Source organism: Pecten maximus, chromosome 8 (assembly GCF_902652985.1).
Source record: "Pecten maximus chromosome 8, xPecMax1.1, whole genome shotgun sequence".
NCBI lineage: Eukaryota > Metazoa > Mollusca > Bivalvia > Pectinida > Pectinidae > Pecten > Pecten maximus.
The window spans coordinates 42,422,696-42,437,532 of record NC_047022.1 but is presented as its reverse complement, the minus strand read 5'-3'; the positions used below and the strand labels follow the sequence as shown (position 1 = coordinate 42,437,532).

The following is a 14,837-nucleotide window of genomic DNA, read 5'->3' as shown; positions in this document are numbered from 1 at the left end:
ATGGTCCTCTAAATCATCATTGTTGTAGGACGTCTTGCTGTCACTCAAATCTATGGCCACACTCTGATGTATCCGGTCCGAATCAGGTTTATTGACAGGCCTGGTCAAAAACTCCCCGATGAAAACTACACACAATAACAACAATAACATACAGGTAATTACAATTGAATAATTGGTTATCTGCTAATATATGATAATATATAACACTAATTTTAAACGTACAAGTTTAAAATGATCTTTTCGCCATTGGAACTGTCCAATCAATCACCAGTATCCAGTGTCCACCAGGTACGTCATACCGGAATCCGTCATATCCCCTCTCATGTCTCTTGTTAATGTGATCCTGCCGAGGACGCCAAAATGTCACGTGTAGAAATTACCACATCTTTATCTCATGTGTTTATTCCGTATCACAATAGGCCTTTTTCACCGTTTCCCCATAACAGTTTCTCGATGATAAGATTTCAACAACAATTCTGTTTATATTTGTCCGGAATCGGTCATCTGCAAAGCCCAAACTGTACCTGTTGATGGTCAGCTGTCTGATCTTGGAACTGCTCGATGACAAAGGTATTGTGTTTGAACTGACCGCTCAAGCCCATTATGTCGAAATAGATCGTACGCTTCCGTGAATAAACTCGTCTACATCTGTTAATTATTTTTTAGTGGAAAGAGATACGAGTTGTTTCTATAAATAATAACCAGATGCAGACGTCTGATCGAGGTGTGGTAATCCCTACTCCATGCATGTCTACAGCTGCGCTACTTTTGTCAGAGCAGGTAATAGAGCCTTGTCAAGTCCTTCTATTTCACCTATAGGTATACTACTTTCAACATCTGCCGCTTACCTTGATCTTTACCTACAACGTAACCGTAACAGACTTTTTATAACTAAGCTAAATGTTTACACGTCTCAACTGATCTATAATCGATACGTTTTATGGTCGACATCATGATGTCATAAACGCTTGCTCTTCCGGACCACCTGGTCTTATTTTACTTTTTTACGTTATTTGTGTTGATATTTTGCCTTCGTTATTTATCAGTTTGAGTTTAAATTCATGGTTTCGTTAATTACTTACATAATTTACGTGTTGTTGTTTTTTTATTTATTTTTCTTATTAATATATATATAAACATATATTAACTTTTATCAAATCTTTTGTTCCATAATATCAAATGATAAAATATAGTTAAAATATCTGATGGAATATTTCATCGATCATCCGGATATTTTATTATCCGTCTTTCATTTCAATATTATTCCCTACCTCTAAACAAATATGGCGCTGAAACACTACTATGATTTGATGTCACAGCCTTGCAGGGCTGTCTACATCTTCCTGAAGTTGAACAAAATCCCTTTTGAACACAGACCGGTCGCACTAAGAAAAGGTTGGTATAACAATACTATATTATTGTGTGTCATTGTGTTTTAAAGCAAAGAAACAAACCTATCATGGTGACCTATATAATGACCCCCGCCTCCTATTCTGAAGTATGGGCCAACCAAAATGTCATGACATCTTCATTTCATTATTTGCTGTTGAAATTACGCCTAACATGTGATTTATTCAAATAATTACACTGCGAGCGTCCTCCTACCATGTTATTAAACTAGACATCGCAATCATTACTTCGTAAGTAATCAAGCTAACAAGTCTTTGGTTTTGTATTGATTTATATCAAGTCAGTGGTTGTTGGATGTTCCCTTAGAGAACAATGAATTGCTAATTTGACCCCGTCGTTTTATCCAAATTCACACACATTTTCGGCATCTTCTGGAAAAAAACACATCTGTGTAATTATGAATAGCTGTATAATACAGAACATACCTAATACTTAAATTTGTACCTTTATTCTGATTGGCGACCATGACCAAGACATTTTACTAAAATTAGTGTTAACTACAAAGTTATGATCCGTCTTCAACCTTGAATTGAACAGGAGAACATATGGGTGAGGAATTTAAGAAGATCAACCCCATCAGCCGTGTCCCAGTCATAGATGATGATGGCTTCGTCCTCACAGAAAGGTATGTACAGCAGCACATTAATGTTTGTTGTTGTGTAATTCTTGAAGTTGTATTGATCTTGTACCAGTCATAGAATATAGATAATTTAGCTTATCCATATTCTCTAAATGTATCTTAATTATAAAAGAAGACAAGTATAATGTGACTTATACTTGTCAACATCCCTTGATTGGGAGAGAGACTAACTTATAACTCTAAAATTTGACATTAAATATAAGTAAATCATTTTTATACACATATTTAGGTATTCTGACAGCATATCCTTTGAAAGTCACCTCTAAGTATAAAGAAACACGATTATAATTGAAGTGTTAAAGCTTTAATGCATATGATTTCAGATTGGGAGTGATATGAAGTTGATTCATTATGATTTAGTTTTTCTTTAAATATCTTCTGAATCAATTCTGAAACTCTTGCCCAAAACTTTTAAGAGATCTCCTTATTGTAGTTGTTGTTAGGTACCCTGGCATTGAATTACACAGATGTAAATACAAAGGTTTAAGTAGGAAGGTAAATATAAAAATCTTCTATATCATACATATACTAAAACTGAAGAATGATAGCTATGGCTATTGTACGTGTTAAAATGGACATCAATCCTGTGTATATAATGTACTTGGTAGTGTGGCCATTCTGAAGTATTTAGCTGCTAAATACAATGTTCCTGACCACTGGTATCCGCAGACTGACTTCAAGGCTCAGGCAAGGGTGGACGAGTTCATTAACTACCAACATTTAAACACCAGAATCAACATGGCTATGCTGTTTCAAAATTTAGTGAGTATTGGTACCAGAATTGTTTTTTCTTGGTGTGTGGTCCATCATCTTATTAGCCGACCTTCTGATGATGGTGGGCTGTTCAAATCACTCTTTGTACCTGGTCTGTCATCACTACAGATCTTGCTCCAATCTCATGTGTAGGTTCAGGTTGGTCTGTAGTTGTGCATCATTTAGTTATGTTTGAAAATTTGGAGTAATAGATTAAAATTCGGGGGCTTATTGAAGGACAATGGTGTGTATAGACACTAATTCTAGGACAATGGTGTGTATACCTTGTACTTTGATTAAAAGTCAGACACTTATTTTAGGACTATGGTGTGTAAATCTCATACTTAAGATTAAAAGTTGGATACTTATTGTAGGACAATGGTATATCTCGAACATAGATTAAAAGTCAGACACTTGTTGTAGGACAATGGTGTGTATTTCTTGTACTTTGATTAAAAGTCAGACACCTAGTGTAGGACAATCTTGTGTATATATCGTACTAAAATTAAAAGTCACACTTATTGTAGGACAATGGTGTGTATATCAGTCAGATACTTGTAGGACAATGGTGTGTATTTCTTGTACTTTGATTAAAAGTCAGACACCTAGTGTAGGACAATCTTGTATATATCTCGTACTAAAATTACAAGTCGAACACTTCTTGTAGGGCAATGGTATGTATATCTGATACTTTGATTCAAAGTCAGACACTTGGTGGGCTTATTTCAGGACAATGCAATAGCATGGAACATAATATGTATGTTGGCTTATTATCAGGTATCAGCTTATTGCCAAACAAATGATATGTAATTACTTAAGCAGTGTAACTCTAATCTAGCTGATAGCCGAGGCTAATGTTATCTGGTTCACTCATAATTACAGGACTTTTTATGTGATTACTCATTACATCACAGGCAATTCTACCAAGGTTGAGGAATAAACCAATTGACTGGAAAAAGGTGGAAGGTTTCCGAAAAGGTGTTGGAATTACCGTCAGCCAAATAGACCAGTATTTCCTGAAGGACAATCGACCATTTCTAGCTGGTGATGACATTTCCATAGCAGACCTCCTGGGGATATGTGAGATAATGCAGCTTTATGCCTGTGGTGAAGAGAGGTTTATTGAATCCAATCCCAATGTGAATGCTTGGGCTGAACGGGTCAAACCAAAACTGGCTCCATATTTTGAAGAATCCAATGTTGTGGTGTATAAAGTGCGAGAACATTTTATGAAAACAGCACCAGCACAACCCAAACTGTAGCTTTGTACTGCTCCTACTTTGTCACCATTATAACCAGATGTTAATAATGATAAAAAGATCGAAAGTGACATTGTGTGCCAAATCGAATGATAGCGAAGAATGAAAACTTGTGAAAACTTGTGAAAACTTGTTTTTCATTGGATTACAGTATGGATTCTGTAATGGTTGTTATTTACAAATTTAAATGGTCTTGTGAAAAGTTTGAAGCAAAATGATGTTTTAATCAGGAAAATGTTTTGAGTTTACTTGGATATATATCATATTGTATTTCAGCATGCAATACACGATGATTATCACCTGGGAAACTTTTTCTAAAGATATTTTAAACTATTGATGAAAACATGAATGTTGATTACATCCAGACTCAAGAGATATGCAGATTCAATTGAACTCATTACCATGCAATAATCAGTGACACTCTACATACACAAGATATAAGGCACATCAAAACGTATTATCATTCGTTACCATTTCTTGAGCAATCAGTGATAATTTATCCGGAAATAATAACCGTAATCACCAATGCAATAGCGATTTTAGCCAGATGAACTTTGTGCCAGTATATATGTACTAGATACAATCAGGTTTATTAATTATGTAATTGGAATGTTCAGTAAATATGTCATTATATTGTATTTATAATGCCAGAACTGACAGTACCAAAATAAGAGATCCAAAGGGAGATAAATCCAGAGCAAAAATCAACTATGCAAATTAATGTCAATGTTGAAGAAAAAATATCACAATAAAATGCTATTTTTTCTTTTTTTGCTATCTTGTCAATGTTATTGTATGTTCAGAAATAACCAAAAATAAAAAAACAAACAAACTAGAATTAAAAAATACATTTTACTTTGTTTTAAAAATGTATTTTTCGGAGTCATTGGAATCAAATATTTTGAATTATTTTGATATCAAATGTGGATGAACAACTTGAATCCATCTAAATAATCCTGCATGACAGGGCAGGATGCACATGATCAGGTGAAAACAAATCAGACAATATTTTACCATAAATAGGAAAATAAGCTTACAACGCATTTGTCTATTATATGTAACGGAGCTGGGTATGTATGTCCTGGGTTGTCTGTGGAGATGATGTGCGATAGTGTCTCGTCGAAGATGGCAATAAAATCTATACTAGGACAGTCTGCATTGCTGTTGTCAAAGTACATCATAAGTTGTCATATCCGTTATCATATCGGAAACAATTCAGTACTAAAAGTGTTTAACATTAAACATAAAAAGTAAGGAACACAATGTACCATCTTAGAAAATATCTCCAAGCACTCCCTAGAGATATACCATGCTAATAAGTTCTCGTATGACATCAACTCAAACCAGGATTTCAACCTCTAAATTCTTCATGGACTGCCAACCTCGATGTTTAGTTTTGATTGATTCCAACAGATGGTAAGAGTTAACATCAGCAACTATCCTGACTCCTGTGGACAATGGTATGGCTCTCCCTGGGGTAAATCACAATGGTATGGCTCTCCCTGGGGTAAATCACAATGGTATGGCTCTCCCTGGGGTAAATCACAATGGTATGGCTCTCCCTGGGGTACATCCCTCGGGTACATCCCTCGGGTACATAGCTCACCAGCCTTCAGGAGGCTTGTTTCTTACTTTTTCTCTTCAGTCCTTTTGTCGGACCAAACATTTTGAACGTAGTGCTGTGGAATCAAGATGAAATTAATTAATTAAAAGACTACATTATTTTTTCTTTCTTCAAAGAATACTTCCCCATAGTTTTTCTTCATAATGCACAAATTCCTTCGACTGTTCTAGGTTTAGAATGTTTTAAAATCATTATAGTCCTATAAATTTGCTATTATATTCAAAACTCTTGTTTGTTTGATTTGGGTTTAACAGCCTATTGATGGCTGTTGTCATTTAGGGCCATGGTATTTCAAACGTGGGTGGCATCAACAAAATCAGATAAAAATGTTCATTTTTAAAAGCATTCATATTGTATGATTTTAGATCATTAAAATCAAATGTGAATTAAAATGATACAAAAATATAAGGAATAGATGATATGAACTTTGTGATATATAACGTCAAATGGAGTAAAGGTAAAAGGACATCAAAGTCTATAGAATAGGCAGCAACTACAACTTTTAAAAGAAATATTTTGGGTTTAATATCTTCATAAATTTGGTCATTGTAATATATTCCTTATTAAATAATTCATTGGTTTTCAGTTGTATACAATTATGCTATATACTTACTGGCAAGTGGAACATATCGGACTGAATGAACAATGAACTGCAAAAACAAATTGGTAAAAAATAAAATATTGATAGTTATTACAAAATCATGCATTTCACACTCTCTGATGGGCAAAGATAGTGTCACTTGATTCCCAATAAAGTCTTATTGACTGGTCGTGCAAAAAATGCTGGTAACAAATTATGGTTTACTTGGTGCTTCTAGGAATAGATTAATTATGAATTACATCCCCTTGATATTGTCCAACAGTGTGAAATATCTTGCCCGCTTTTGAAACATGGCAAGCAATATACAATTGTCAGAATTAAAAAGAATATTAAATTATCGTGAGAACCAGTGTATTTGATGGTGCATTTTAATGTATATGTTTACTTTTGATTGTAGTGTTTAAAATATACGATGAAATATTTACAAATGCTTCACAAGTCAGTTTTTATCATTTTATGCACAATTGTTTCTTGCATTCATTCAGTGACTATTTAACATCAAAACACTCATTTATCATAAAACTAGTATAGCCCTTGAGTTTGGTCAATACATGAATTAGTTGACTTCATCCTTGTCAATCTTTTCTCCAGATTAATAAAATCATGTATTATCTTATCCTAATCAAAATGCTATATTCATTTTATAATTATCCTACTGCTGATAGCTTCAATCTAATGATCTCATATGGACTGTACAATATTATCAGGAGACACAAACATACTGTTAGGAGATTTAAACAATATTCTGGTTCATCAAACGAATTAAAGCCATTTTAATATAACAAATGTTTTACTTAAAAGAATATTTCATCTTACAAGTTCAAAACATTTTACTTTACAAGGTGATAATCAGAAACACATTACGACTGGCACAAATAAATAGTTAACAAGAAAGAAGCTTACTGAGCAAATTCCTGATCAATACTTACTTGAGAGACAAACAGAACAAACATATCCAATATCGATGAGGTTACGATGACAGAAGCAGGCCGCCCGGTAGTCAACTTGTGCCTTCGGTGGGAGGTTGAGTTTGTGCCGCTCTGTTGGGTCCGGCAGGAACACCCACTGGTAAGTAATCATTACACAATCAATAATATGTACAGGATCGATGTATCCGACAAGGTAAAATAATGACAGGGAAATCACACTTTTAACCTTTGGCTCAACAACAACATATATAAGATACATTGTATCATGACATGTATGTTACAATTAGATTTATAACATACAAACACAAATGATGACGGGAGACATTTACGTAACTCCTGTACTGACCAGGCCTCAAACTCATTATATACAACACCAATTCATCTAGACAAAAATATCTGAGGTACACCGTAACATGCCAATATATAGCCTTTGTATGAAACACAATTGAAATGTTTGTTTTTAAGATCAATAGATATTAATCCAATACTGGTACCATTGTCACTGAGCCAGGACATTTCAGATTTCAGTCAAACTGACTGCTCCATCTTTGACCATAAGTTGGTAAACCCTGGATATTGATGCTAACCATGCCAGTAATATTGAAGTAGACCAGCTACCTGTGAAATCTTGAGCTACTGTAAAAGTGGATATTTTCGCATGTGGAAATTTTAGCTTAGCCAGCTTCCAAAGTGTTCGCAGTGTGGATATTTTCGCGCCGTCAAGATATTTTTGCACTCACTTGTATCTTTTATATTTAGTATTTTTATGTGTTAACATATTCGCGTGTGAAAATTTTCGCGGAGATTTACTGATAGCGAAATAAGCGAAAATTTCCACACCGCGAATATTTCCACTTTTACAGTATATGATACTTACCAGTAGATATTGAAGTAGGCCGGCTACCTGGTGAATCTTGAGATATATAATACTTACCAATAGATATTGAAGTAGACCAGCTACCTGTGGGATCTTGATATATATGATACTTACCAGTAGATATTGAAGTAGGCCAGCTACCTGTGGAATCTTGAGATATATCATACTTACCAGTAGATATTGAAGTAGGCCAGCTACCTGTGAAATCTTGAGATATATTATACTTACCAGTAGATATTGAAGTAGGCCAGCTACCTGTGGAATCTGGAGATATACGATACTTACCAGTAGATATTGAAGTAGGCCAGCTACCTGTGGGATCTAGAGATATATCATACTTACCAGTAGATATTGAAGTAGGCCAGCTACCTGTGAAATCTTGAGATATATTATACTTACCAGTAGATATTGAAGTAGGCCAGCTACCTGTGGAATCTGGAGATATACGATACTTACCAGTAGATATTGAAGTAGGCCAGCTACCTGTGGAATCTTGAAATATATTATACTTACCAGTAGATATTGAAGTAGGCCAGCTACCTGTGGAATCTTGAGATATATCATACTTACCAGTAGATATTGAAGTAGGCCAGCTACCTGTGGGATCTTGAGATATATGCCTCCAGTAATATCACATGCCTGTGAAATATATATTTCAATAGGATATTGAATGGTTTTTCATTGAATATATAACATATTTTTCACAAGTATGGCAGAATATTGATAAGTTCACGAGTGCGAAACACGAGTGAAAAATATCAAAATATTCTGTTATAAAAGTGAAAAATATATCTCATGCTCATTGCTGCAGTGAAAACATAGATATTGAGAAACATGTCTAATATAACACTATAACAATTATCAATACTGTATCGTATTACAATAGATCTGTGGGGTGTGAGACATGACAACCTCCTTTAGTGATTAAACAACAACTAACCTGCTGTAGAAGTCCAGAGTCATTATCCAGTACACACGCATCGACCACAATGTTCTTGGAATATAAAAAAACATCTTTACAGCATATGAACATGTCAGTTATAATCGAGAAAATATTAATGTCTTGAGTGGATTTGAAAATGTTTTCTTTCAAAGTACATGTACAATGCCTAATAAAACTTATAAAAATTAAGTTTCTTATTCTTTATCAACTCTAATTAAATAAGCTTGTATTTTGTATTAAGACCGTGAGAGTAGTAAATATAATTTTATTAAAATCAGATCTCTTATTACACTAGGTTACAGGAGTATACAGTATCCTGTACCAATGGTAAAGTTACCTGTTTCTGAGCTGTAAATACAGCATTCATCAGATTTCTCATTCCACTAGGTAACAGGAGTACATTGTATACAGTATCCTGTACCAATAATAAGTTACCTGTTTCTGAGCTGTAAATACAGCATTCATCAGATTCATATACTGTTCTGGGTTGTCTTCTGATCCTTTGATAATCTGCACAAAAACAGGATAATAAATTGTACAATCGTGCCAGTGTAATATAAACAACTTCACATTAGTTCACTTCCATTATACTGAGTCTGTGTTAAGGTCTAAAACTTACCAGAACTCTCGAGGAAAGTTGTTCTCCTGGATTAACCTCCTTCTCAGATCTGTGTATGTCTGGATATTGTCAAGGTCACAAATACCACAGGAAAGGTCATAACTTACCAACATCTGGTCTTATAAATTCATCATCAAGTAGAAACCATAACCAATCTATTTTTGGAAAGATTAACTTTTTTGTCATGTAAATAAATCTTATATCAAGCAAAACTTTTTGACTAACTGTACAATTTTTTTGTTTTGCCGGGAGATGCTCATCAGTCATCACAGTGCCGACAATGGTAGACATTTATCGAATGTACGTATGTACATACACAGGTACACATGTATAGAAACAGGACACTATATTCCCTCCCTGACTTCATCGTGAGGGGATAATAATGACCATCCCAAAAACAAGAATATTTTCTATGGTAAAGCTTTCTGCGGATATTTACTCCAAAAACATATGAGGAAGGCTGATATTATTAGGATTCCATAATCATCATTATTCAGATTTGTTATCATTTAAATTTTTATCTATATTAATGAAATTATATCAGATCAAAGTAAAAATAAGAATTTAATTAGTAATTGAAAACTTGATACAAGGATACAGCACAATGCCATGGCTAGAGCTCCAGCTAACACCGTGTCTGGGTACAGCAGGCTCGACCCCCCTGGAAATAAACATCGTGAATGGTATACATTGTTATAGCTCAAATTAACTTTACAAGCTCGAGGTAGGAAAATTGCTGCCATAAATCTGGATATTTTCTAATTATTTTACAAAATCATAAGCAAGTGGTAGATTCTACTTTCTTTATATTAAAAACTATTTCATCAACTGATACCATTTATAACCAACAGATTGTGACACTACACTATTTATAAACAACAGGTTGTGACACTTTACCATTTATAAACAACAGGTTATGACACTATACCATTTATAAACAACAGGTTATGACACTATACCATTTATAACCAACAGATTGTGACACTACACTATTTATAAACAACAGGTTGTGACACTGTACCATTTATAAACAACAGGTTGTGACACTGTACCATTTATAACCAACAGGTTGTGACACTATACCATTTATAACCAACAGGTTGTGACACTATACCATTTATAAACAATAGGTTGTGACACTATACCATTTATAACAAACAGGTTGTGACACTTTACCATTGATGACTAGCTCCCGGGCTTGGTCTTTGATCTGGTTGTTGACCAATCCAAACAGCTCATATTTGCCATCACCCTGTGCAGATTCGTCACCAATATTTGTGTTGGCCATTTCACCTTGATCTTTCTTTGGATAAAGAAATAAACTGAAAAAAAATCAAATCCTATTACAATGATAATGTGATTGTGAGGGTATACAGATGTTACTGTATAACAGAATAGTTATTGTACTATAGATTTGACATCATCAAGAACAATATGTCATCTTTAATGGGCTTACTTCACTTGATTGATTTTTTTTTCCTTTTGAAAATAATACAAAATCCTTTTTTTTATTTCTCATGGTGAGAATTATAATTGAAAGCTTTATTTCTCATTGTGAGAATTCTGATTGACCGTTTCTATTTTTCATTGTGAGAATTCTGATTGAATGTATTTTATGTTGATTTCTGTTGAGGAACTGTTGACTAACCTTCTGTCTGTGTGAGCTGCTATAACAGCCAGTTTATTCCTGTGACTCATCATCAGGTGGGAGTTGGCAAATACCATCAAACACTCCAGGCATTGTGCCAGAGTCACCTGTAAAATGTATTGAAATTTGTACCATCAGTGTTTTTTTCAGGTAATTTTTTCAACAGCCTATGCCTTTTCAATTGGGAAAATAATTGCGGTGTTTGGTGAATTTGGGAAAATAGCACATAATGACAAAATACTTAAATAAGTCAAAACACTTCATTTATTGGATTTTCTGGTCTGCCTCATGATATGAAGAGTCAGTAGCAAGCATCCTGGGTTATTACTTAGACTACAAAACAAAGGAAGTCTTCTTGTTTTGTCTACGGACTCTCTGAAACGCTTGCAATTTTTTTTTTTAATTGCCTGCATGTCATTTGTGGAAAGCACAACAGTGATCAGGATTCGAGTTACCTCCCTTATACCGTTAATACGACTAATTAAGGCCAACTTGCCTATCGCGGAAGTAAATTTGTCAGTCAACTGTTCACGTGTATGATGATCAACTATCGTACCATAATATTCACATGAAATGATATTCTAGGAATGAAATACAATACAGATAACCAGATAGAAATTCAACACAAATTTTTTTTATTTTTTTTTTTAAATTGGGAAAAATGATGTTTCAAAATTGGGAAAATACACCTTTTTTTGGCAAGGGGAAACAGCCCAAAGTGGGCTGTAGATCTAGCCAAAAAAAATCACTGACCATACTATATATATATATATATAAAGCTAGTAAGGAAGGACTAATACCTAACATTTCTATTTGGGTACAAGGTAACTTAAAACTTAAATCTGTGTGTCCCTTCTCAAGGCTGTCAAACACTCTATGCCAGTACCTTATTTGATTCTACTGATTATAGAACTGATATCACAGTAATGTGAAGAAGTCAAGGAATTTGGACACTGAGTTTTTTTGTTTTTTTTTTACTATTATATCTACATAAAACTAACCACATTCATCTTTATACAACTAGCTGAAGATGATCATAGATAATGCAATAATTTTCAAAGTAAACAATAAATTCAACTTTTATGCTAAAATGTAGAAAGAGACTGGGAGGTAGATTTGAAGTGTTTAAACCTGGTTTTGGCCAGATTGCCTGTTGTCTGTGAGGTAGATTTGAAGGGTTTATACCTGGTTTTGGCCATATTGCCTGTTGTCTGTGAGGTAAATATAATTTTGAAGTGTTTAAACCTGGTTTTGGCCAGATTTCCTCTTGTCTGTGAGGTAGATTTGAATTGTTTACACCTGGTTTCAGTCAGATTGCCTGTTGTCTGTGAGGTAGTTACCTGGTTTTGGCCATATTGCCTGTTGTCTGTGAGGTAATTTTGAATTGTTTAAACCTGGTTTTGGTCAGATTGCCTGTTGTCTGTGAGGAAGTTACCTGGTTTTGGCCAGATTACCTGCTGTCTGTGAGGTAGATTTGAAGTGTTTATACCTGGTTTTGGTCAGATTGCCTGTTGTCTGTGAGGTAGATTTGACATGTTTATACCTTGTTTTGGCCAGATTACCTGTTGTCTGTGAGGTAGATTTGAAGTGTTTATACCTGGTTTTGGCCAGATTGCCTTTTGTCTGCCTGTCCCCACCATACTGGATTAGTATCTAGGATGATAATCAACTGACTGCTCACATTACTCTCTGGTACTAGCAACATAATGAAATATAAATGAAAGAATTACATTATTTCACTTCAACATTACACTGTTACGTCTCTGCAATCTATAACCACAGTTGTCATATTCCATACTCTCACATATATACACTTCACATATTACACATTACATAATACCCGCACATATATACATATTGTAATACACCTCACAAAATACATCTTACATATATAAGTTAAGTTAGACGACATTGGAAAAATCAACCACAGAAATATCGTTTTAAAGAAAAATCGAAATGCGAATGCTTCAGTTCTAACATATTAGTTATTACAGAGTTGACTGTCAATTGAATATAATTTCCTACTTTTGTCAGAATAAAATCTATGTATCGAGATGGCAGAACAATTAACCCCAAAAACATATTTTTGATATAAGACTAGACATGCCCCTGTGGTACAGGTGTAAAGGACTCGAGATTGGGAAGGGCTGGGTTTATCAGGCCTGTATATGTATATTCGCGGTGGGAAAAACGTGCTAAGTACCTATGACTATAAGTACATATGACTGAACCCAGTACAGTACTAGTACTGTGTACAGCTGGAAGAAGACAACAGAGATTGAGAAAATATACCATCATGATAACGCTAAGACCTTTTAAGTAATTATCAACCTGTGTAATAGATCAAATACATAGCTGTTGTGTATCTGACCAATTCTTACCCGTCATTTTCCCATATGCCAGCAACAATCATCAATATATTCGTTAAAAGAATACCAAGGACCATGCCCGTTTGTTGACTTCCGCCATCTTTACTGACAGGCCATAAGCTTTTAGTAGGGAAGCGTTGATTGGTTGAATTTACATCCGACTTTCCGGATTTTTTTTCGGTGTTCCGGAAAAAATATGTCGATCCGCCAATTTTCTTCTTCAGAAAAAAATAAACCAAACATTTACTGTAATTAATAGATTCTACTGTCATAAATATGAGATTTCTTCCTCAATATCAATATATTAATAAATCATGTAAAAATAACTTGTATTTATTTATTTATTTGTGAAAAATAAATATCCGTATCAATTAAGATTTTCTAATTAACAATTATTTTTTTATTTTTTTTTAATGAGAATATAATAAGATTTGTATCACTCATTTGCACAACGAGTATCACAATGCCATCCATTATGGTATAATGGTCTACTTAATTCAAGTTTTAGAATCCCAAGTGTTATACAATGTACATTTTCTATGCTTGGTAAAATTGGTCTACTGAACACCAAATTTTCACTCAATTCACTGTGACATGGCATGGCAGTTAAAACTTGCCATCGCTATATCAGTAATCTTCGTGGATTGAGTTTCACTGTGACATGGCATGGCAGTTAAAACTTGCCATCGCTATATCAGTAATCTTCGTGGATTGAGTTTCACTGTGACATGGCATGGCAGTTAAAACTTGCCATCGCTTATCAGTAGTCTTCGTGGATTGAGTTTCAGAAACTATAGATGTGATCAGTTGGTTTTCATACGTTCAATAACAATGCCAACTTTTCAATACGTTCAATAACAATGCCAACTTTTTAATACGTTCAATAACAATGAATATTGATGCTTAATTGAAACTTTAATCTGACCCAATATCGATAAAACGGAGGTAAAATATAAGCAAAACACAGACAGAAAGTACAATAAGACCATGCGTTCCAGAAGGAAATGCGTCTTCATTGACGACACATGAAATACAAACTTGTTTATCTAGTCAATACCACATCCACCGGGTTCAATCGTACTGACCGGGCGCCGGTGTTTGATGTGATAATGCTGTCCTTCAAGGAAAATAACCCGACCACGGAACATTATGATAAATTGGCTAT

General features: G+C 34.3%; 2 protein-coding genes across 5 annotated transcripts; one reads left to right on the top strand and one right to left on the bottom strand.

Moving 5' to 3' along the window:
• The first annotated feature begins 1,268 nt into the window (after positions 1–1,268).
• Positions 1,269–4,832, top strand: LOC117333569 (glutathione S-transferase theta-1-like). The gene is made up of 4 exons (XM_033892917.1): positions 1,269–1,395; positions 1,948–2,035; positions 2,659–2,812; positions 3,718–4,832. Exons 1-4 carry the CDS (start codon positions 1,284–1,286, stop codon positions 4,063–4,065), a joined length of 702 nt encoding a protein of 233 aa, XP_033748808.1. The 5' UTR covers positions 1,269–1,283; the 3' UTR covers positions 4,066–4,832.
• Positions 4,833–5,327: 495 nt separating this feature from the next.
• LOC117333568 (general transcription factor IIH subunit 3-like) lies at positions 5,328–13,799 on the bottom strand. Of its 4 annotated transcripts, none has more exons than XR_004533930.1 (13): positions 13,685–13,799; positions 12,901–12,992; positions 11,304–11,410; positions 10,832–10,977; positions 10,254–10,316; positions 9,656–9,714; positions 9,472–9,546; positions 9,034–9,087; positions 8,664–8,732; positions 7,217–7,352; positions 6,300–6,336; positions 5,614–5,741; positions 5,328–5,527 (listed from the first exon to the last, which is right to left on the bottom strand). XR_004533930.1 is itself a non-coding variant. In XM_033892915.1 (12 exons), the coding sequence occupies exons 1-12, from the start codon at positions 13,689–13,691 to the stop codon at positions 5,675–5,677; spliced, it is 912 nt and encodes a 303-aa protein (XP_033748806.1). In that variant the 5' UTR covers positions 13,692–13,799; the 3' UTR covers positions 5,328–5,674. The 4 variants fall into 4 exon arrangements, 2 of the variants coding, with proteins under 2 accessions (XP_033748806.1, XP_033748807.1); XR_004533931.1 differs by having other exon boundaries at positions 5,328–5,594; positions 5,625–5,741; XM_033892915.1 differs by having other exon boundaries at positions 5,328–5,741.
• Positions 13,800–14,837: the final 1,038 nt, after the last annotated feature.

What these genes read in the sequence shown, in the direction of transcription:
- LOC117333569 (XM_033892917.1), top strand. Translation starts at nt 1,284, where the DNA reads ATGGCGCTGAAACACTACTATGATTTGATGTCACAGCCTTGCAGGGCT. An exon ending in GGCTTCGTCCTCACAGAAAG is followed by an intron (nt 2,036 to 2,658) that starts GTATGTACAGCA and finishes TGTACTTGGTAG; the next exon opens with TGTGGCCATTCTGAAGTATT. An exon ending in CTATGCTGTTTCAAAATTTA is followed by an intron (nt 2,813 to 3,717) that starts GTGAGTATTGGT and finishes ATTACATCACAG; the next exon opens with GCAATTCTACCAAGGTTGAG.
- LOC117333568 (XM_033892915.1), bottom strand. An exon ending in ACTCTGGACTTCTACAGCAG is followed by an intron (nt 8,733 to 9,033) that starts GTTAGTTGTTGT and finishes TATATTTCACAG; the next exon opens with GCATGTGATATTACTGGAGG. An exon ending in GCCTACTTCAATATCTACTG is followed by an intron (nt 7,353 to 8,663) that starts GTAAGTATGATA and finishes ATTACTTACCAG; the next exon opens with TGGGTGTTCCTGCCGGACCC.